We start from the raw sequence: 14,574 nt of genomic DNA on the forward strand, positions 1-14,574 counted from the left end.
ACGTGTAACTAACTATGCCTTTGGTACAGTCAGGTCTATTAACTTTTGATATGTGTGTGGTGATCATCATAATCATAAGTCGAAGATCGGTTCACCAGAATCAGTAGACCGATGCACAGATGTGGGTGCCGAGGATCGGTTCACCACAATCAGAAGACCGATGCACAGATGTGGGTGCCGAGGATCGGTTCACCACAATCAGTAGACCGATGCACAGATGTGGGTGCCGAGGATCGGTTCACCACAATCAGTAGACCGATGCACAGATGTGGGTGCCGAGGATCGGTTCACCACAATCAGTAGACCGATGCACAGATGTGGGTGCCGAGGATCGCTTCACCACAATCATCTGCAATTTAAGTTCTGACACCATTGAATTACTACATTGATTACTGCGTAGTAATTTAATAACTCAATGTCTGCCACATATGTTTTATATCCGTAGCTATATGTAGGAAGAGATAGCAAGTCACAAACCGTGGCCGATTGTACATTAACCGGCGTTTACGCGGCGTGACAAAATTAACACCAAATTACCCTTTGTACAACAACAATAGAGAAAACACATTGTCCCCCCTCCGAACGCACGTCATAAATGCCCTATTCGCACTTTCCAACGTCCATTTACTAGTAGAATTACGAAACGGATGTTTCTTTTAAAATTATAAATTGACATCGAGTAACTACCGTGGCGGGTTTTACCGAATTTGGTGAACCGAAATGCGGCTGTGACATATTTAAAAACTGACATTGACCCATTTTTTATTAATTTTGGCACCAAAAACCAAACTAATATACTTAGGTACTTAAGTAACCTAAGTATTTCGTTATTTGCCATTTCTCCGATAGAGACAATGATAGCTTTATTAGTTCTTGTATTTGTGTTCGGTAACTGTGACAGTAATGATAGGTTCGGGATAAAACAACATGGATTCCCCAAATGGCGACTCGGGAACATGAAAGGTGTTGAGCAAAAGGCGAGGTTCTGGCCACAGAGAGATAATCGATGTAAGTATAAGTAAAATTAGTTTTATTTTTAATTTTGGACATGCTACAAATGAACTTTAGTTTTTATTAGGCGATTAAATTGACTAGTAGATAATTTAGCCTTATGGTTTCTTCACGCTCAGCGAACGTAGGTACCTAATTTCTATGATGGCATAAAATGCTTGGTTATTATATAGTAGATGAAACTGTTTGCTTAATTTGATATGAACCTAATTCTATGATCTGACTCTCAAGAAAGAGACTTATACTGTATTGTAAATGTTTTATTCTCCGCAATTTTATCGTTCTGGGGAATGTGCAGGTGAACATACTAATGCTAGTTCTGTTAGCGTGCGTGGTAGTTTTATAATTTTTGCCATTTGGAAAATTTGGATTAAATTCCTCGATATCTCACATTACTAGTGTTTTTGCGTCAGATGTACCTACCTAGTTGTTTTTCCCCATTTTAGTGATACATATTTTTATTTTCCCCATATCACAAGGTGCTTGATTTGAAAAAGCTGCTTCCCATATCTGATGATAACATAAGCTAAAATGTTATTGTGATAGACGTAAAGTATTTAGAAAAGAAAAGAAACGTTTGTTTGCAAGGGTACGTAGATATACGTACGAGTTCAAACATATTATTTTACAAGCAAACATTCCAAAAATAGTTCCCACGCCTCTAAGACAATAAGGTCGTGAACATATATTGTATATTTTGCAACGTAATGAACTCGATTGCTCAAGGTCTTACATAATATAAACATAGTCAGAGCATTAATATAAACATATGTGCAGTCCTATCAGTGTTCACGGTGGTGACGTTCCCGAACGGCGGCTGCGCGGGCGCCTCGGGCGACAACGGCACGTGTCTCGCGGCCCGGGAGTGCAGCGCCCGCGGCGGCTCCGCTAACGGCTACTGCGCTAACGGCTTTGGGCTGTGCTGCATTTGTAAGTTTAGCTTGTGACTTACTTAGAAAAGAAGTAAGTCCATACGAAGTAGGTAATATTATCTGTTCTGTAGACACACTCAGGCAGACCAAAGCTGAGCGCAGCAGCGTTGCTATTACAGCATTACTGCCGCAGTGATTTGGGAGATGTCACCTGTCCTTCTCCTTATCGTCGGCAGAATGTAAATGCCCTTGTAACATTTTGATGGTATAGCCGCCATACGGATGCTACTATTGCGCACTCAGCTAAATGAATAATATTATTTAATCTTTATGTCACAGTTATGACATCATGTGGTAGCAGTACTTCAGAGAACGGGACCTACTTTGTGAACAGCGGATATCCTTCATCCTACGATGACACGGGTTCTTGCGAGCTCACCGTGATTAAATCACATCCGGATGTATGTCAAATAAGGTACGGTTGTGACAGTAATGCGACTTACGCTTACGTTTTAATCAGGGAGAATCTTTCGTCCCTACTTACCGGTTCTCATTGTCATCAAGTCACGTCCGGGTGTATTTCGAATAAGGAATGGTAGTGACAATAATGTGACGTATTTTTTCGTGTAGGTACATTCAAATCTAGTGAGCAGAAATGATATTAAGGTTTACATTATCAAAGGGCACTTTTTCTCAAGTTTTTTTTGAAGTGAAAACTTCTTTAGCGGCGCTATGCACTTTTTGTGATAGGGAAAAAATGTTAAACTCGCGAGAGCGTAAGACGTAGGTAAGACGTAAGACGCTTCGTAAAACGGACACATGACCTGATCGGAAAACTGTTACAATATCATTGAGTTTTCATTTCTGCTGGCACTCCCGGAGTGCAACCCGTTTTTTTTGTTTTAATGAGAGAGTTCTGGCTCTTAGGTGTGCGCGAATTAATTTAGATACCTATCTAAATGACATTATGGATTTAAAATCGTTTTTCAGGTTAGACTTCAATCGGTTCACTATAGCCGGACCCGAGCCAGTCAACAATGTTTGCAATCAAGATCAGTTCATAGTATCCGGTGGCAACCCCGTACCGGCAATATGCGGCGTCAACCAAGGCAGTCACAGTTGAGTAAAAATGCCGTTATTCTTCTCATCGGAATTAAAATAAATAAAAAATGGATGGATGTTAAGTGTGGGATGCTACCTGCGTAGACACACTGGCACCGTCCCACCTCCAACGGACTAATGTAAAAGCGGGCGTCGAAGAGAGGTAGAGAGTACCATTTGGAGTTAAAACTCTAGGTCCATGGGGTCCCAGCGCGCATAAATTGTTCGCAGAAAACGCGAAGCGTCTGGTTGACGTAACTGGCGACCGAAGAGCTGGCGGCTACCTCGCACATCGTATCAGCATTGAGATACAGCGAGGAAATGCCGTAAGCATCCTTGGTACATAGGCTCAAGGGCCTATTTTAGATTTAACCTAGTTATTAATTTCTTTTAGTAATACCACTGTTTATATCTTGTTTGTAAATAAATGATTTAATTAAAAATTAAATGTTATACTATAGGACATCTCACACAAATTGACCTAGTCCCACATAAGGCTTGTGTTGTGGATACTATATAAAATATAAATAGTTAACAGGGATAATTAATTTTCGATAAACACACAAATAAAACCCCTTACTTGGAAAATGTTTATACTCATCGATGATGAATCAGCAAAAGCCTTTGACATAATTCAGTTCCCGTCCCACTGAGTAACTAGAAGTTTGCGGATTTCGAAAGACTACACACTCAAAAAGTCATTTGCATGTTGTTTCATATAATAAATTCAATATGTTGAAATCAGTGAATATCATACCGGGTGTGGCCTGTAACACGAGCAAAGAATTAAAACATAGATTGTACTCCTCAAACGGTGACACTTTTGTTCAACAACTTTTAAAAATTATGAAGTATTTAGTCTCCCTATTTTTCATACAAAATAAATATTATCTTCAATGGACGCCATCGCCACGCCATATTATTGTGATTGACGTTGCTTGTCACGCCTTAAACATAACAAAATTGGCAATACATTGCGTCTTAGAATAAACTTTAAAGTGTAATAAAAATCAAACCACAAGTTATTTTTAAAAGTCGCTGAACACATGTTGGTCAGTATGAGGAGTACAGCCTACAGTTTAATTTTTGCTCATGTTACAGGCCACACCCGGTATATAGCGATCCGAGATTCGTTTCTTTTGGTGTGCCACAAGGCCGTATCTTAGGTCCGATTTTTTCCTCTTATTTGTTATAACTAGTTATTTTTTATTTAGAAATTTAAATTAATATCTCCAACAAATATAAACAATAAATCTTTTTGGCCCAGTGGTTGACTGGTAGAGAATGCCTTATGGCATTAAGTCCGCACTTTTTGTACTTATAATTTCATGTGCAATAAAATGTAAATAAATAAAACAAACAAGGCATTCGTTGTTTGTGGGAGCTATCATATATGTCAACCATACTCACCACTCACCTGTGTACGCTGGCGATAAATGCGAAGTGCAGGTGAAATACTCAGAAACTTAAGCTACCAAAATCAGCAGATGCCGTCTTAAGCGCTAAGATGAAACAAACCCTTTGTCTGATTGTGAATATTTTTCCAGTGTACATCGATGCGGGGATCGGATCCACGAATCCTGTGAAACTGACCTTCGTGACCAGCGGGGCGGCGTTCGCCAGGATGTGGAAGGTCAAGGTCACGCAGATCCCATGCAGCACTATCTATAGAGGTACCTATATACTTATAACACTTTAAACCCTCGCGTTTTGTACACATATTTAATTACACAAACGGGTCTACAGCGATATAATTTCATTGTTTTTACCTTTAATTCCGACGTTTCAGCTGAGTTGCACCAGCTGTGGCCACGGAAAGACTCAATGAACTTATATCGCGGTAGACCCGTTTGTGTAATTAAATATACTTATATACTTGTAGAAGATTATTCATTTAAGACGCCGTGCCAGAAAGGGTTTTGCTTTCAAACCGTTCGTATTTTGAAGCCAGGAATACTCTCTAGTTTTATGGACCTTAACATTAATTAGTTTTTGGACCTTAAGTATAAACCTAAAATACAATTTGATATTCACCAGATTTTATTAGTACAGAAAAACGTCGTCAGGAAAATTAAAAGTAGGTACCTATTTATTAAGTACTTTTTCAGTCGGTCATATGGTTCTCTCGCGATGATTTTGGCGAACTCATTGGCTTAAACCACCGATTTGGTAGTTTTAATAGTAATAAGTGCATTAATTATTTAAATATAAATAAAATACCTGAAGATTTTTTTTGGTAATGACTCTAAAGTGCCACAATCTACTGCTCGATTTCTCTAAACTATGAAAGTAACAAAATACAACGTTGCAGCTGACGAGGGTTGCCTGCAGTACTACACGGGTGTCTCGGGGCAGCTCAAATCCTTCAACTACGACCCGGCGGCAGGCTTGCAACTCAGCAACCAGGATTATGGCATCTGTATCAGGATGGAGAGGAACTTCTGTGGGATCCAGTACTCCGCGTGTCCTGACACAGGTATGTTACTCTAATGATGTGGGCTGTTAATCCTCATTAAGCACTTGAGGCCAGCTCTTTCCATCCGAGACTAATTAAAAAGGATAACTGATCGATCGATGTGCAGGGAGAGCTTAGACAATTATTTTAGTGATCCTAGCTGTATATACCCAAGCTCCGACCGGTTCAGAAGCCAGCCGGATAAAAACTTTATTACATTTTTTGATCTCATTCTCAAATAAATAATAAAATGTTTAGTGAACAACCGTTCCCGCGCTTTCACCATCTCCGGCAACAGTAATGGACCAGTCAACGCCATGGTCGGTGCGGGAGTTGGACCAAACGCGTGTGCCAATGATTGGCTACTGGTGCCTTGTGCGTCCAATGTTGGGCGAGTACAGGTATGTATGTACACTTATTTTTTGAAGAACCCCGTGCTGTAAAACCCAGAGAAAACCGCGACAGTGAGCTCATTCCACAACCGGAGCGCTCGCAGGATAAAAGAACCGTGTCCCGATTTGGGCCATGGTGCGTCCATTAATGAATCGCATACTAACGGATAGGGGTTTACGAGTACATTCACGGAAAAATAGTTTCATTGTTAATCGAAGTGGGCATATGATTGTAGGCAACCCAACACTGGTGGCTTAATTGACGTTTATATATCTGAAGATTCTTCATGGATACTGTCAAATCTTATAAAATATGTCTCCCATTTCTGTTCATGGAGGTTTTATTGGTTGTGTTAGATGCCTTGCATACCCTTATTACCAAATAATGTGCTGATTTGGCCCGCTAGCAACAAAATCGTACCGTGTACCAAAAAGGAGGGGAGAGGGGAAAAGGTCGGCTCCCCAGGTCCAATCTATGCTATATTTCTTCATGCTCTTAGCAACTAGGGCAAGTTAAATATCATTTTTGTATATTTTAAGGACGAGGAATTTGAAATAATCGTTATACCTTTTTATACAAATAAACTGATTTTTGCACAATAAATGAAAATATTATGTATTTTTTTAGGACAGTTTTGGCCATTACAATCATAGTGTGGCGATTTGTTCTAAATAAAAAATTGGACAATTTAGCTTATTTATTCCTCATTCTAAAAACTATCACTTTAAAATAGGCACTCATATATTTTTTAATAATTTGTAGCGCGTGGCGGTGACGATGTTCATTTAATTTGAATTATGACCAAAGTCAAACATTAAAAATGTAAAAAAATAACTGAATCTGGCATTTGAAAAGTATGAATACAATGTTTTAATTATTTTACAGATAAATTATAGGCGATATTTTTACAAATGAAATGGGTTTCTGCCACCCTATTATAAGACAGTAGACTTATTTGCTAACAAGGCATGCCCCCCAAATACGCTCATAAGAATGATATATTATATTCTATCGATATAGGCACATGCACTATCGAATGATGTATAAGTTACTTCGGGACTCGTGATGGCCCAGAACGCATACTATCCGGGACACGGTTCTTTCTCTGAGACCGCACACTCCGCACGGAAACCATTTAGGCTCCAGAGTGTGCTAGTGACGCCCAAATGTGTACTGGTAGCCATATTATCATAGCCTCGGTTTCTTTTTTATTATATTTTAATATTAATAAACATCGATGCAAGTGTTATCAATATCGACAGCAAGCAATTTATAAATCTTAATAGGTACCTACCTGGGGCTGTAGACCTCGCGAGCATTACTTTAAACTGCATAAATGTATGGTTCCGCCATATTGATAATTTTCCAAAATATGAATAGAGAAAAATATAGGTACCTATTAAATCATTGAACCTGCTCACAAAATTTTACGATAATCGGTTGAGAGTTGCGACCTGTAGAGCTGAACATCCGGACATACAAAAGCATTTTGCCTAATAAGCTGAAGCGGAGACCTTCGCTAACGCTCGGTCGAAGAGATGTGACTCATCATTGAGTAAACATGAGGTACCTAAGTATCAATGAAAAGTCATTTTGACAATAATTAAAATTACATAGAATAATAAATCCGTTCATTATTTATAAATACCTGAGTACGATTATAAGAGGGGGGAGGGGGGTAAGGGGTGAACGGTAATAACATGTAACCGACCCTACTGTCAACCTCTCCTGCTCGCATCGGTGGTTCGTTAAGAATAGCCGATGGCGATGGTTCCCAGCCATCGCGGGGCCCCCTGCTAGATAACAGACGAGGGTCTGGCGACCGATCAAATGGCGGTATAACCATTCACCTCGCCAGGCAACTGGCCAGAAGAGGCTTCAGCGACCTTGAGTTTCAAATACCCTCTAAAATGTCTGGGGCGGAACGGAACGGGAAACGACCGCATCTAAAATCCCAAGAAAACCACCATGAGAAGAGCTAATGTGATAAGTAACGACTGGTCATGCGACCCGGCTGACGCCCGGCGCCAGGGCGGTTCCGGGTCTCCTGGTGTGAAATTGGCTACCGGCTGCAAGCGAGTTCGTCCGCAGGCTCCTTGCAGAAATGGGGCTACTGCTGGACTGATACCACCACACACAAGTCGACTCACTACCAAAGAAAATGCTCTCAAGATAGGGACCTGGAATGTGCGCGGCATGCAGATGACTGGAAAGATAGAGATAATAGAACAGGAAATGGCTAGATATGGATTGGACGTGTTGGGCCTGAGTGAGACGCATATAAAGGAGAGTGGCCATTGCATATCACAGAGTGGCGTGCTCAGGATCAATGCCGGTAGTCAGGACAACAGTTTCAGCGGCGTGGGTTTCCTAATTTCTAGGCAGTTGCGTAATAAGGTGCTAGGGTACAATGCCTTCAGTGACAGAATTGCTACCCTGAAACTTGCGGCGCACCCTAACCTGATTGTGCTGATACAGGTATATGCGCCTACTTCAACTTCGTCAGAGGAGAGCATAAGCCAGTTTTATAGTGACCTAGAAAGGCTATACCAGGACGTCCCGAGTAAGGAGATAACCATCATCCTTGGTGATTTTAACGCAAAAATCGGAAGCACTCGTCACGATGAACACCTCAGAGAAGTTGTAGGGAGGAATGGCCTAGGTTCACGGACCGAGCGGGGCGAGAGATTGCTCGACTTCTGTGCCGAATATGGGCTAACCATCATGAACTCGTGGTTTGAGCAACATCCGCGACGTATCTATACCTGGCAATCTCCTACAGGGCATCGTAACCAAATAGATTATGTTTTGGTAGGTAGAAGGTGGAGATCGTCTATTCTATCCACAAAAACACGTCCTGGGGCTGACTGCGGCGGCGACCATCAGCTGTTGGTGCCTTCAGGATCAGATTAAAAGTGATAAGGTATCAAAAAGCCACGAGGGTCATAAAGTTACCGACTGGAGCTGAGGAACCCTACGAAGATCTGGTCAAATCTCGTTTGTGCACAATGGATATTGACCCTTTTGAATCCGCAAACGCTACCTGGGAGTCATTGCAAGCCGTTGCTCTTGATGCAGCCAAACAATTTCCTGCAAGTACTGGTGCCAAGGCAGAGTGGATGACTGACAGTACCTGGAACGCTGTCGAAGAAAGGAAAGCATTGAAGTTGCAAGGTCTGTCCACAGAGGAAGAACGAGTGGAATATGCTCAGCTCAACGCCTCCGTTCAGCGTTTATGTAGACAAGACAGAAGCAAGTATATCGACTCAATATGTGACGATATTGAAAAGCATTCGAATGCAGCTCACGCTAAGGACTTGTTCCAGAAAGTCAAATTACTCGCCAAGGAATACAAACCGAAGACATGGTCCATCGGAGATGAGAGTGGCAAACCCGTCGTTAAAAATTAAGGAGCGTGTTCTGGAAAGATGGAGGAACTACTGCCAAAAGCTTTACAGTTCAAATGTGGAAGAGGCACACATTAACAGGCTTGATTATACAGTTAAGGAACCAGATATCCTAATGTGCGAAGTGGAAGCTGCAATTGCGAAGCTAAAGCTGAAAGCTTGTGGTGGTGATGGTCTTACCGCACAAATGATCAAGCATTTAGGTACTGATGGCATAAAACTTCTCCACAACGTTTGCCTTAAAGTCTGGAGGACAGGTAGCTGGCCAGACGATTGGACGGAATCGATCATAATTCCTCTGCACAAGAAAGGTTCCACCCTTAAATGTGAAAACTACAGGACCATTTCGCTCATTTCGAATGCAGGCAAGGTTTTGCTCAGCATTATCAACAAACGACTGGAGCACTTCATTCAAAAACAAATCGCGAAAGAACAGGCCGGGTTTGTTAAGTGCAAAGGGACGCGTGAGCAAATCTTGAACATTAGGCAGCTCATAGAGAAATGCAGAGAATTTAATGTACCGATGGTGCTGTGCTTCATCGACTACGCAAAAGCCTTCGACTGCATCAGCTGGCACAAAATGTTCGGAGTAATGAAGGAAATGGGTATACCAGAACACCTAGTATTCCTTGTGCAGAACCTCTATTTGGACGGTAGCACTAGAGTGCGGTTAGACGACGACATTTCCCATCCCTTCAAAACAGAAAGAGGTGTCAGGCAAGGCTGCATACTCTCCCCTCAGCTTTTTAATCTGGTCGGGGAACATATTATGCGCCGTGTACTGGACGGCTGAAAGAGAGGTGTAAGGATTTGCGGCCAATTAATAAGCAACCTTCGGTTTGCCGATGACACCACCATTATTGGCACCAATGAAGCCGAACTCTCGGAGTTATTGCGCAGGATTGAGAATGTCAGCGCAGAATATGGACTTCTCATCAATCGGAGCAAGACCAAACTTATGTTTGTGGACCGAGCGGACCAGATGCAGAGGACTTACGAACTACGTGACCTGGATACGGTACAGGAATTTGTTTACCTGGGGTCAGTAGTTTGTAATAACGGAGACTGCGATAAGGAAGTGATAAGGCGTGGGCAAATGGCCAAATCAGCTATTAATCGGCTGGGGAAAATATGGAAAAACAGAAACATCAAGCGAAACACAAAGATACGCCTCATGTGCACTCTCGTTTTCTCCATATTTCTCTATGAAGCGGAAACTTGGACCCTAAAAGCTCGCACAAGGGCAAGAATAAACGCGTTCGAAATGTGGTGCTGGCGCAAAATGTTGGGCATCTCATGGACAGCGCATCGCACCAACGTGTCTATTCTGAACGAGCTCAACATAAAAACCCGTCTCTACTATCTGTCTCGGAAAAATCCTCGGCTTCTTTGGGCACTTGGCCCGGCGGGAACCCGACAGTCTAGAGAAGTTGATGATCGGTGGCCAGGTTGAGGGCAGAAGAGGCAGAGGCAGAATACCCACACGCTGGTTTGATGCCATTGAGGAAGTCACACGTGTCAAGTTCCAGGGCTCTGTGCGGAAGGCAGAAGATCGGCCAGGTTGGAGACCAATCCAAGTTAAAGCGACTTATGGTGGTCACGACCCTCAGTCATGAGGTTTCGACGAAGAAGAGAGAAGAGAAGAGAGAGTACGATTATAATTACTAGTTCAAACAGTTCAAACTTCCATATAGTGGCCCGGCCTACAAAAGAAAAGTCTTCTAGAAATCGATTTTCGCTCATGTCGTCTCGGATATGGGTGAATATGGTATCGATGCATTCAGTGTAATGAACCCAAATATATGAGATGACAAGCGCGAAAGTGGTGGGGGTAGTTGCTGTGACGTCATAAAGTCGGCAGTACAAACTTTTATTTATTTTCGTTTATACCATGTGGGGTACCAAATGAAAGGGCTTTGTGAGTAGATCACAAATATATAACATACTGTAACATTTTCAATACTTGGTCTAACAAATTATTAGAAAACGTTCAAAAATTTCACAATCCAGAGTTGACTGCTATAAATTGAAAATGGCTGAATGGATTAATACATACCACGTGACTGTGAATATCCTCTATATAATTAAAAAAAATAATTAACCAGATATATCAAAAAATAAGAAAAGTACATTAAGTTTAAAAAAGCATAATTTTTTGTTACATTAAACTACAACTATTATTAAGAAACAAAAAAACTAGACTGTTGACATATATTTTTGTAGTGGTCTTTGCATTAGCTTTCAGTTGGTAGATTTGGTACCCATATTGTTGCAGTAAGAAAAAAAACAAACCCCCCCCTCCATTTTTCATTTGCGGGTGTCATTTTCAAAATTTGTGTAGCCTGTGTCACTACCACAATTCTGACGAATTCAACCACACCTCACATGTCAAAAACCGTCTAGCCATTTAGGCTGTAGAGCGTGCCAAATAAATGGACATATATGTATACATACCCACGCTAGTAAAACGTTACCCTCCTTCTGACGCAGTCGCGTAAAAATACGTTTCCAGTAACAAAATAGTATAAAATAGTATTTTTACCCGATTACATCAGAAGGAGGATAGGTAATGTTTTTCGAGCGTGGGTATGTATATGTCGCAGTCAAAAGTGTGAACTGGTCAAAAGAACTTTTAACCGACAAAAACAGGCAAAACTGCTTTTCATATGCTCAGTCGCATGTTGGTCAAAAGTAGTTTTACCTGAAAATCATTGGTTAATATTAATTGTGACTGTTACTATCAGTCAAAAGTACTCGCAGAGATAGGTAGGTTAGGGTTATATTTTTTTTGCTACGCCCAAAAAACGAAACTGTTCCCAGAGATAGGTAGGTTAGGGTTATTTTTTTTTGCTACGCCCTAAAAACGAAACTGCTGCCAGAAATAGGTATGATTTTCAGGTAAAACTACTTTTGACCAACATGCTCAGTCAAAAGCAGTTTTGCCTGTTTTTGTCGGTTAAAAGTTCTTTTGACCAGTTCACACTTTTGACTGCAACATATATATGTCTTTTTATTATGTTGTAATTTTATCGACATCGACTTACAGTACCTATAAGCTCTCCTCCTCGCACTTTTTAAACGTCAATCAAATGACACCCGTCAAACCGGGGTCAACACCACTGTCAACACATATCATATCAAACAATTCTATAAAGCACAACCCTTGTACAAGCGGTAGAAGCTGTGCAGCAGTAGTGCATAATTGTTTTCCATCGTATTTTCTCGGAAACGTTCGTATTTGTCATGCTACTTCAGTCAACCTCAGTACTTGTTGTACCGATACTGACTGAAATAGCAAGACACGTTCGTACGTTTCCGTGAAAATACGATGGAAAATAATGATGCACTACATCTGTATACAAGGAAGCAAATCCTCTGTGAGTCGTCTATCATTCAGACAGCGTTAAGATCGAGCTAAAGGGGAAGCTGGTATCCAAGTGCTCCCGCCTGAAAGCAGCAGTACCTACTGCATACCATTACCATACAGAAATAAGTAAATAGGTAGGTAAGCTTAGAGAATGAGTTCCCTTACTTAATATTTATTTTCACAAAGCTCGCTTAAAACGTATTATAATGAGTTTTTATGTAAGGTATGTTGTATTGTATGGAAATATGACCATACTAATGTCTCATAACTTTTTGTTGTACTTCCAGCCGGCTCAAGCGCTCTGTACAGACCGCATATGTGGGGGCACTTTCTCCGCCGAGCTGTCCATGCAGGCTTCCACTGTCATGAGTAAGATATACACCTACCTACATATATTATATGTAAATCACCTTCCTTACACGTCTTATATACAAGCCATCTCACATTGTATAAGACGGGCAGGGCTAGGTATACTCTATCTCCACGCTCCTGATAAGGAAGTTCACAAACACATCATTGAATTTATTCGCAGATAGGTTTCCTCACGATATTTGATGATATTTCGTGATAAATTCAGAGAAATATACGAGTAAAACAGTGTCGACACACTCGAGTCTCTCGACAGTGCCTAAACACATAGCAACGCAAATTTATGTGACATCCCTAGAATTGCAAGGGCTGAAATAATACAATTCTAATTAATAACAAAGCATATTTCATTCTGCTTGAAATATCTTGGTATTATAGGGGCCGTGCGCGTTGGTGGGTCTGCCATCTTGTGGCCTGAATCGGAAACATAGGTTAGTTCCCGATTCGCCGGTTTTTCGGATTTACTTCAGTACCTACTTACGTCACAATCCGAATATAGATATATACTTACGAGAATCCGACGAAACAAGAATCCGGCGAACCGGGAACTAACAGTAACCGAAAGATAAACATGTAGGTACATTGCCAAAGCAAGTGCTGCCATCTACCGTTCTCGTACGTTTTCTTGTGCATAGCTGATATTACGTTCTGCCTTCTTGAGGGCTACATCGGAAGCATAAACTTCACATTTATTTACGACTCACGCCAAAAATCTGACAGCTGCTGTGCTGCCCCCTATAGTCTATGCAACTCCCTATATTCCTCCTTCTGGTAAGGCCTATGATTTACACATTGATTAGTGTTAAGTGCGAGTTCATACATCTGCTACTTGTGTTTAGTAGCAAATATATTGACTCACACTTAACACTAATCAATGTGTGAATCGGGTATAAATCTAGTACAACTCCATGTACCTAATAATGTGTACATTTGCAGGTACAGTGAAGCCGTTCCGCCTCTGGTTCCACACGGACAACATAGAAGCACCGTTAGATATCGCCAATCGCGGCTTCTGTCTCAACTACATACAGCAGCCTTGTACCAATAATGTTTTATAAATGGTACATATGTATAACTCCATTTGTACTATAATTTGAGATTCAATAAAATAATTAAATCATGGACTGCTTTTGATTTTTATAACAGTGCCATCTGTTGTGACACAGCAAAACCGTTATGGCAAGCAGCGAAAGTAGTCTCATATTTGAACCAAAGAGAATAGGGAGTATTACTGCAATGTTCTGCCGCCAGAGTGCAGCACTATAGTACTAGTGCACATACTACAATAACCCATAGAGTAACTTATACAAACAATGACTTAAACAGTTTTTTGACAAGTTTTTACTATGACATTAATGCACCAAGGCGGTTTGTTTACAGGTGGCCTACCGCGAAACGGGAAAATCAAAATTTCATTATCTGCCTCTCTATCGATCGAATCGACAAGAGTGAGTAAGAAAGCGAAATTTCGTTTATCGTGTTTCACGGTAGGCCCTGTGATTGAGCTAGTGATTGACGCCCTCTACGCAGAGTTTATAATAATATTCCCTATTTGAAATTTGTTTGAACATTTATATAATCTATCTATCTAATCTAATA

At 41.0% G+C, this 14,574-nt stretch overlaps 1 protein-coding gene across 1 annotated transcript; it reads left to right on the forward strand.

Moving 5' to 3' along the window:
* The first annotated feature begins 956 nt into the window (after window positions 1–956).
* Window positions 957–14,052, forward strand: LOC134804022 (uncharacterized). Its single transcript, XM_063776878.1, has 9 exons — window positions 957–1,008; window positions 1,789–1,941; window positions 2,223–2,358; window positions 2,874–3,001; window positions 4,532–4,657; window positions 5,296–5,460; window positions 5,698–5,840; window positions 12,894–12,975; window positions 13,912–14,052. Exons 1-9 carry the CDS (start codon window positions 957–959, stop codon window positions 14,031–14,033), a joined length of 1,107 nt encoding a protein of 368 aa, XP_063632948.1. The 3' UTR covers window positions 14,034–14,052.
* The last annotated feature ends 522 nt before the right edge of the window (window positions 14,053–14,574 follow it).

This window comes from Cydia splendana, chromosome Z (genome assembly GCF_910591565.1).
Source record: "Cydia splendana chromosome Z, ilCydSple1.2, whole genome shotgun sequence".
NCBI classification, from domain to species: domain Eukaryota; kingdom Metazoa; phylum Arthropoda; class Insecta; order Lepidoptera; family Tortricidae; genus Cydia; species Cydia splendana.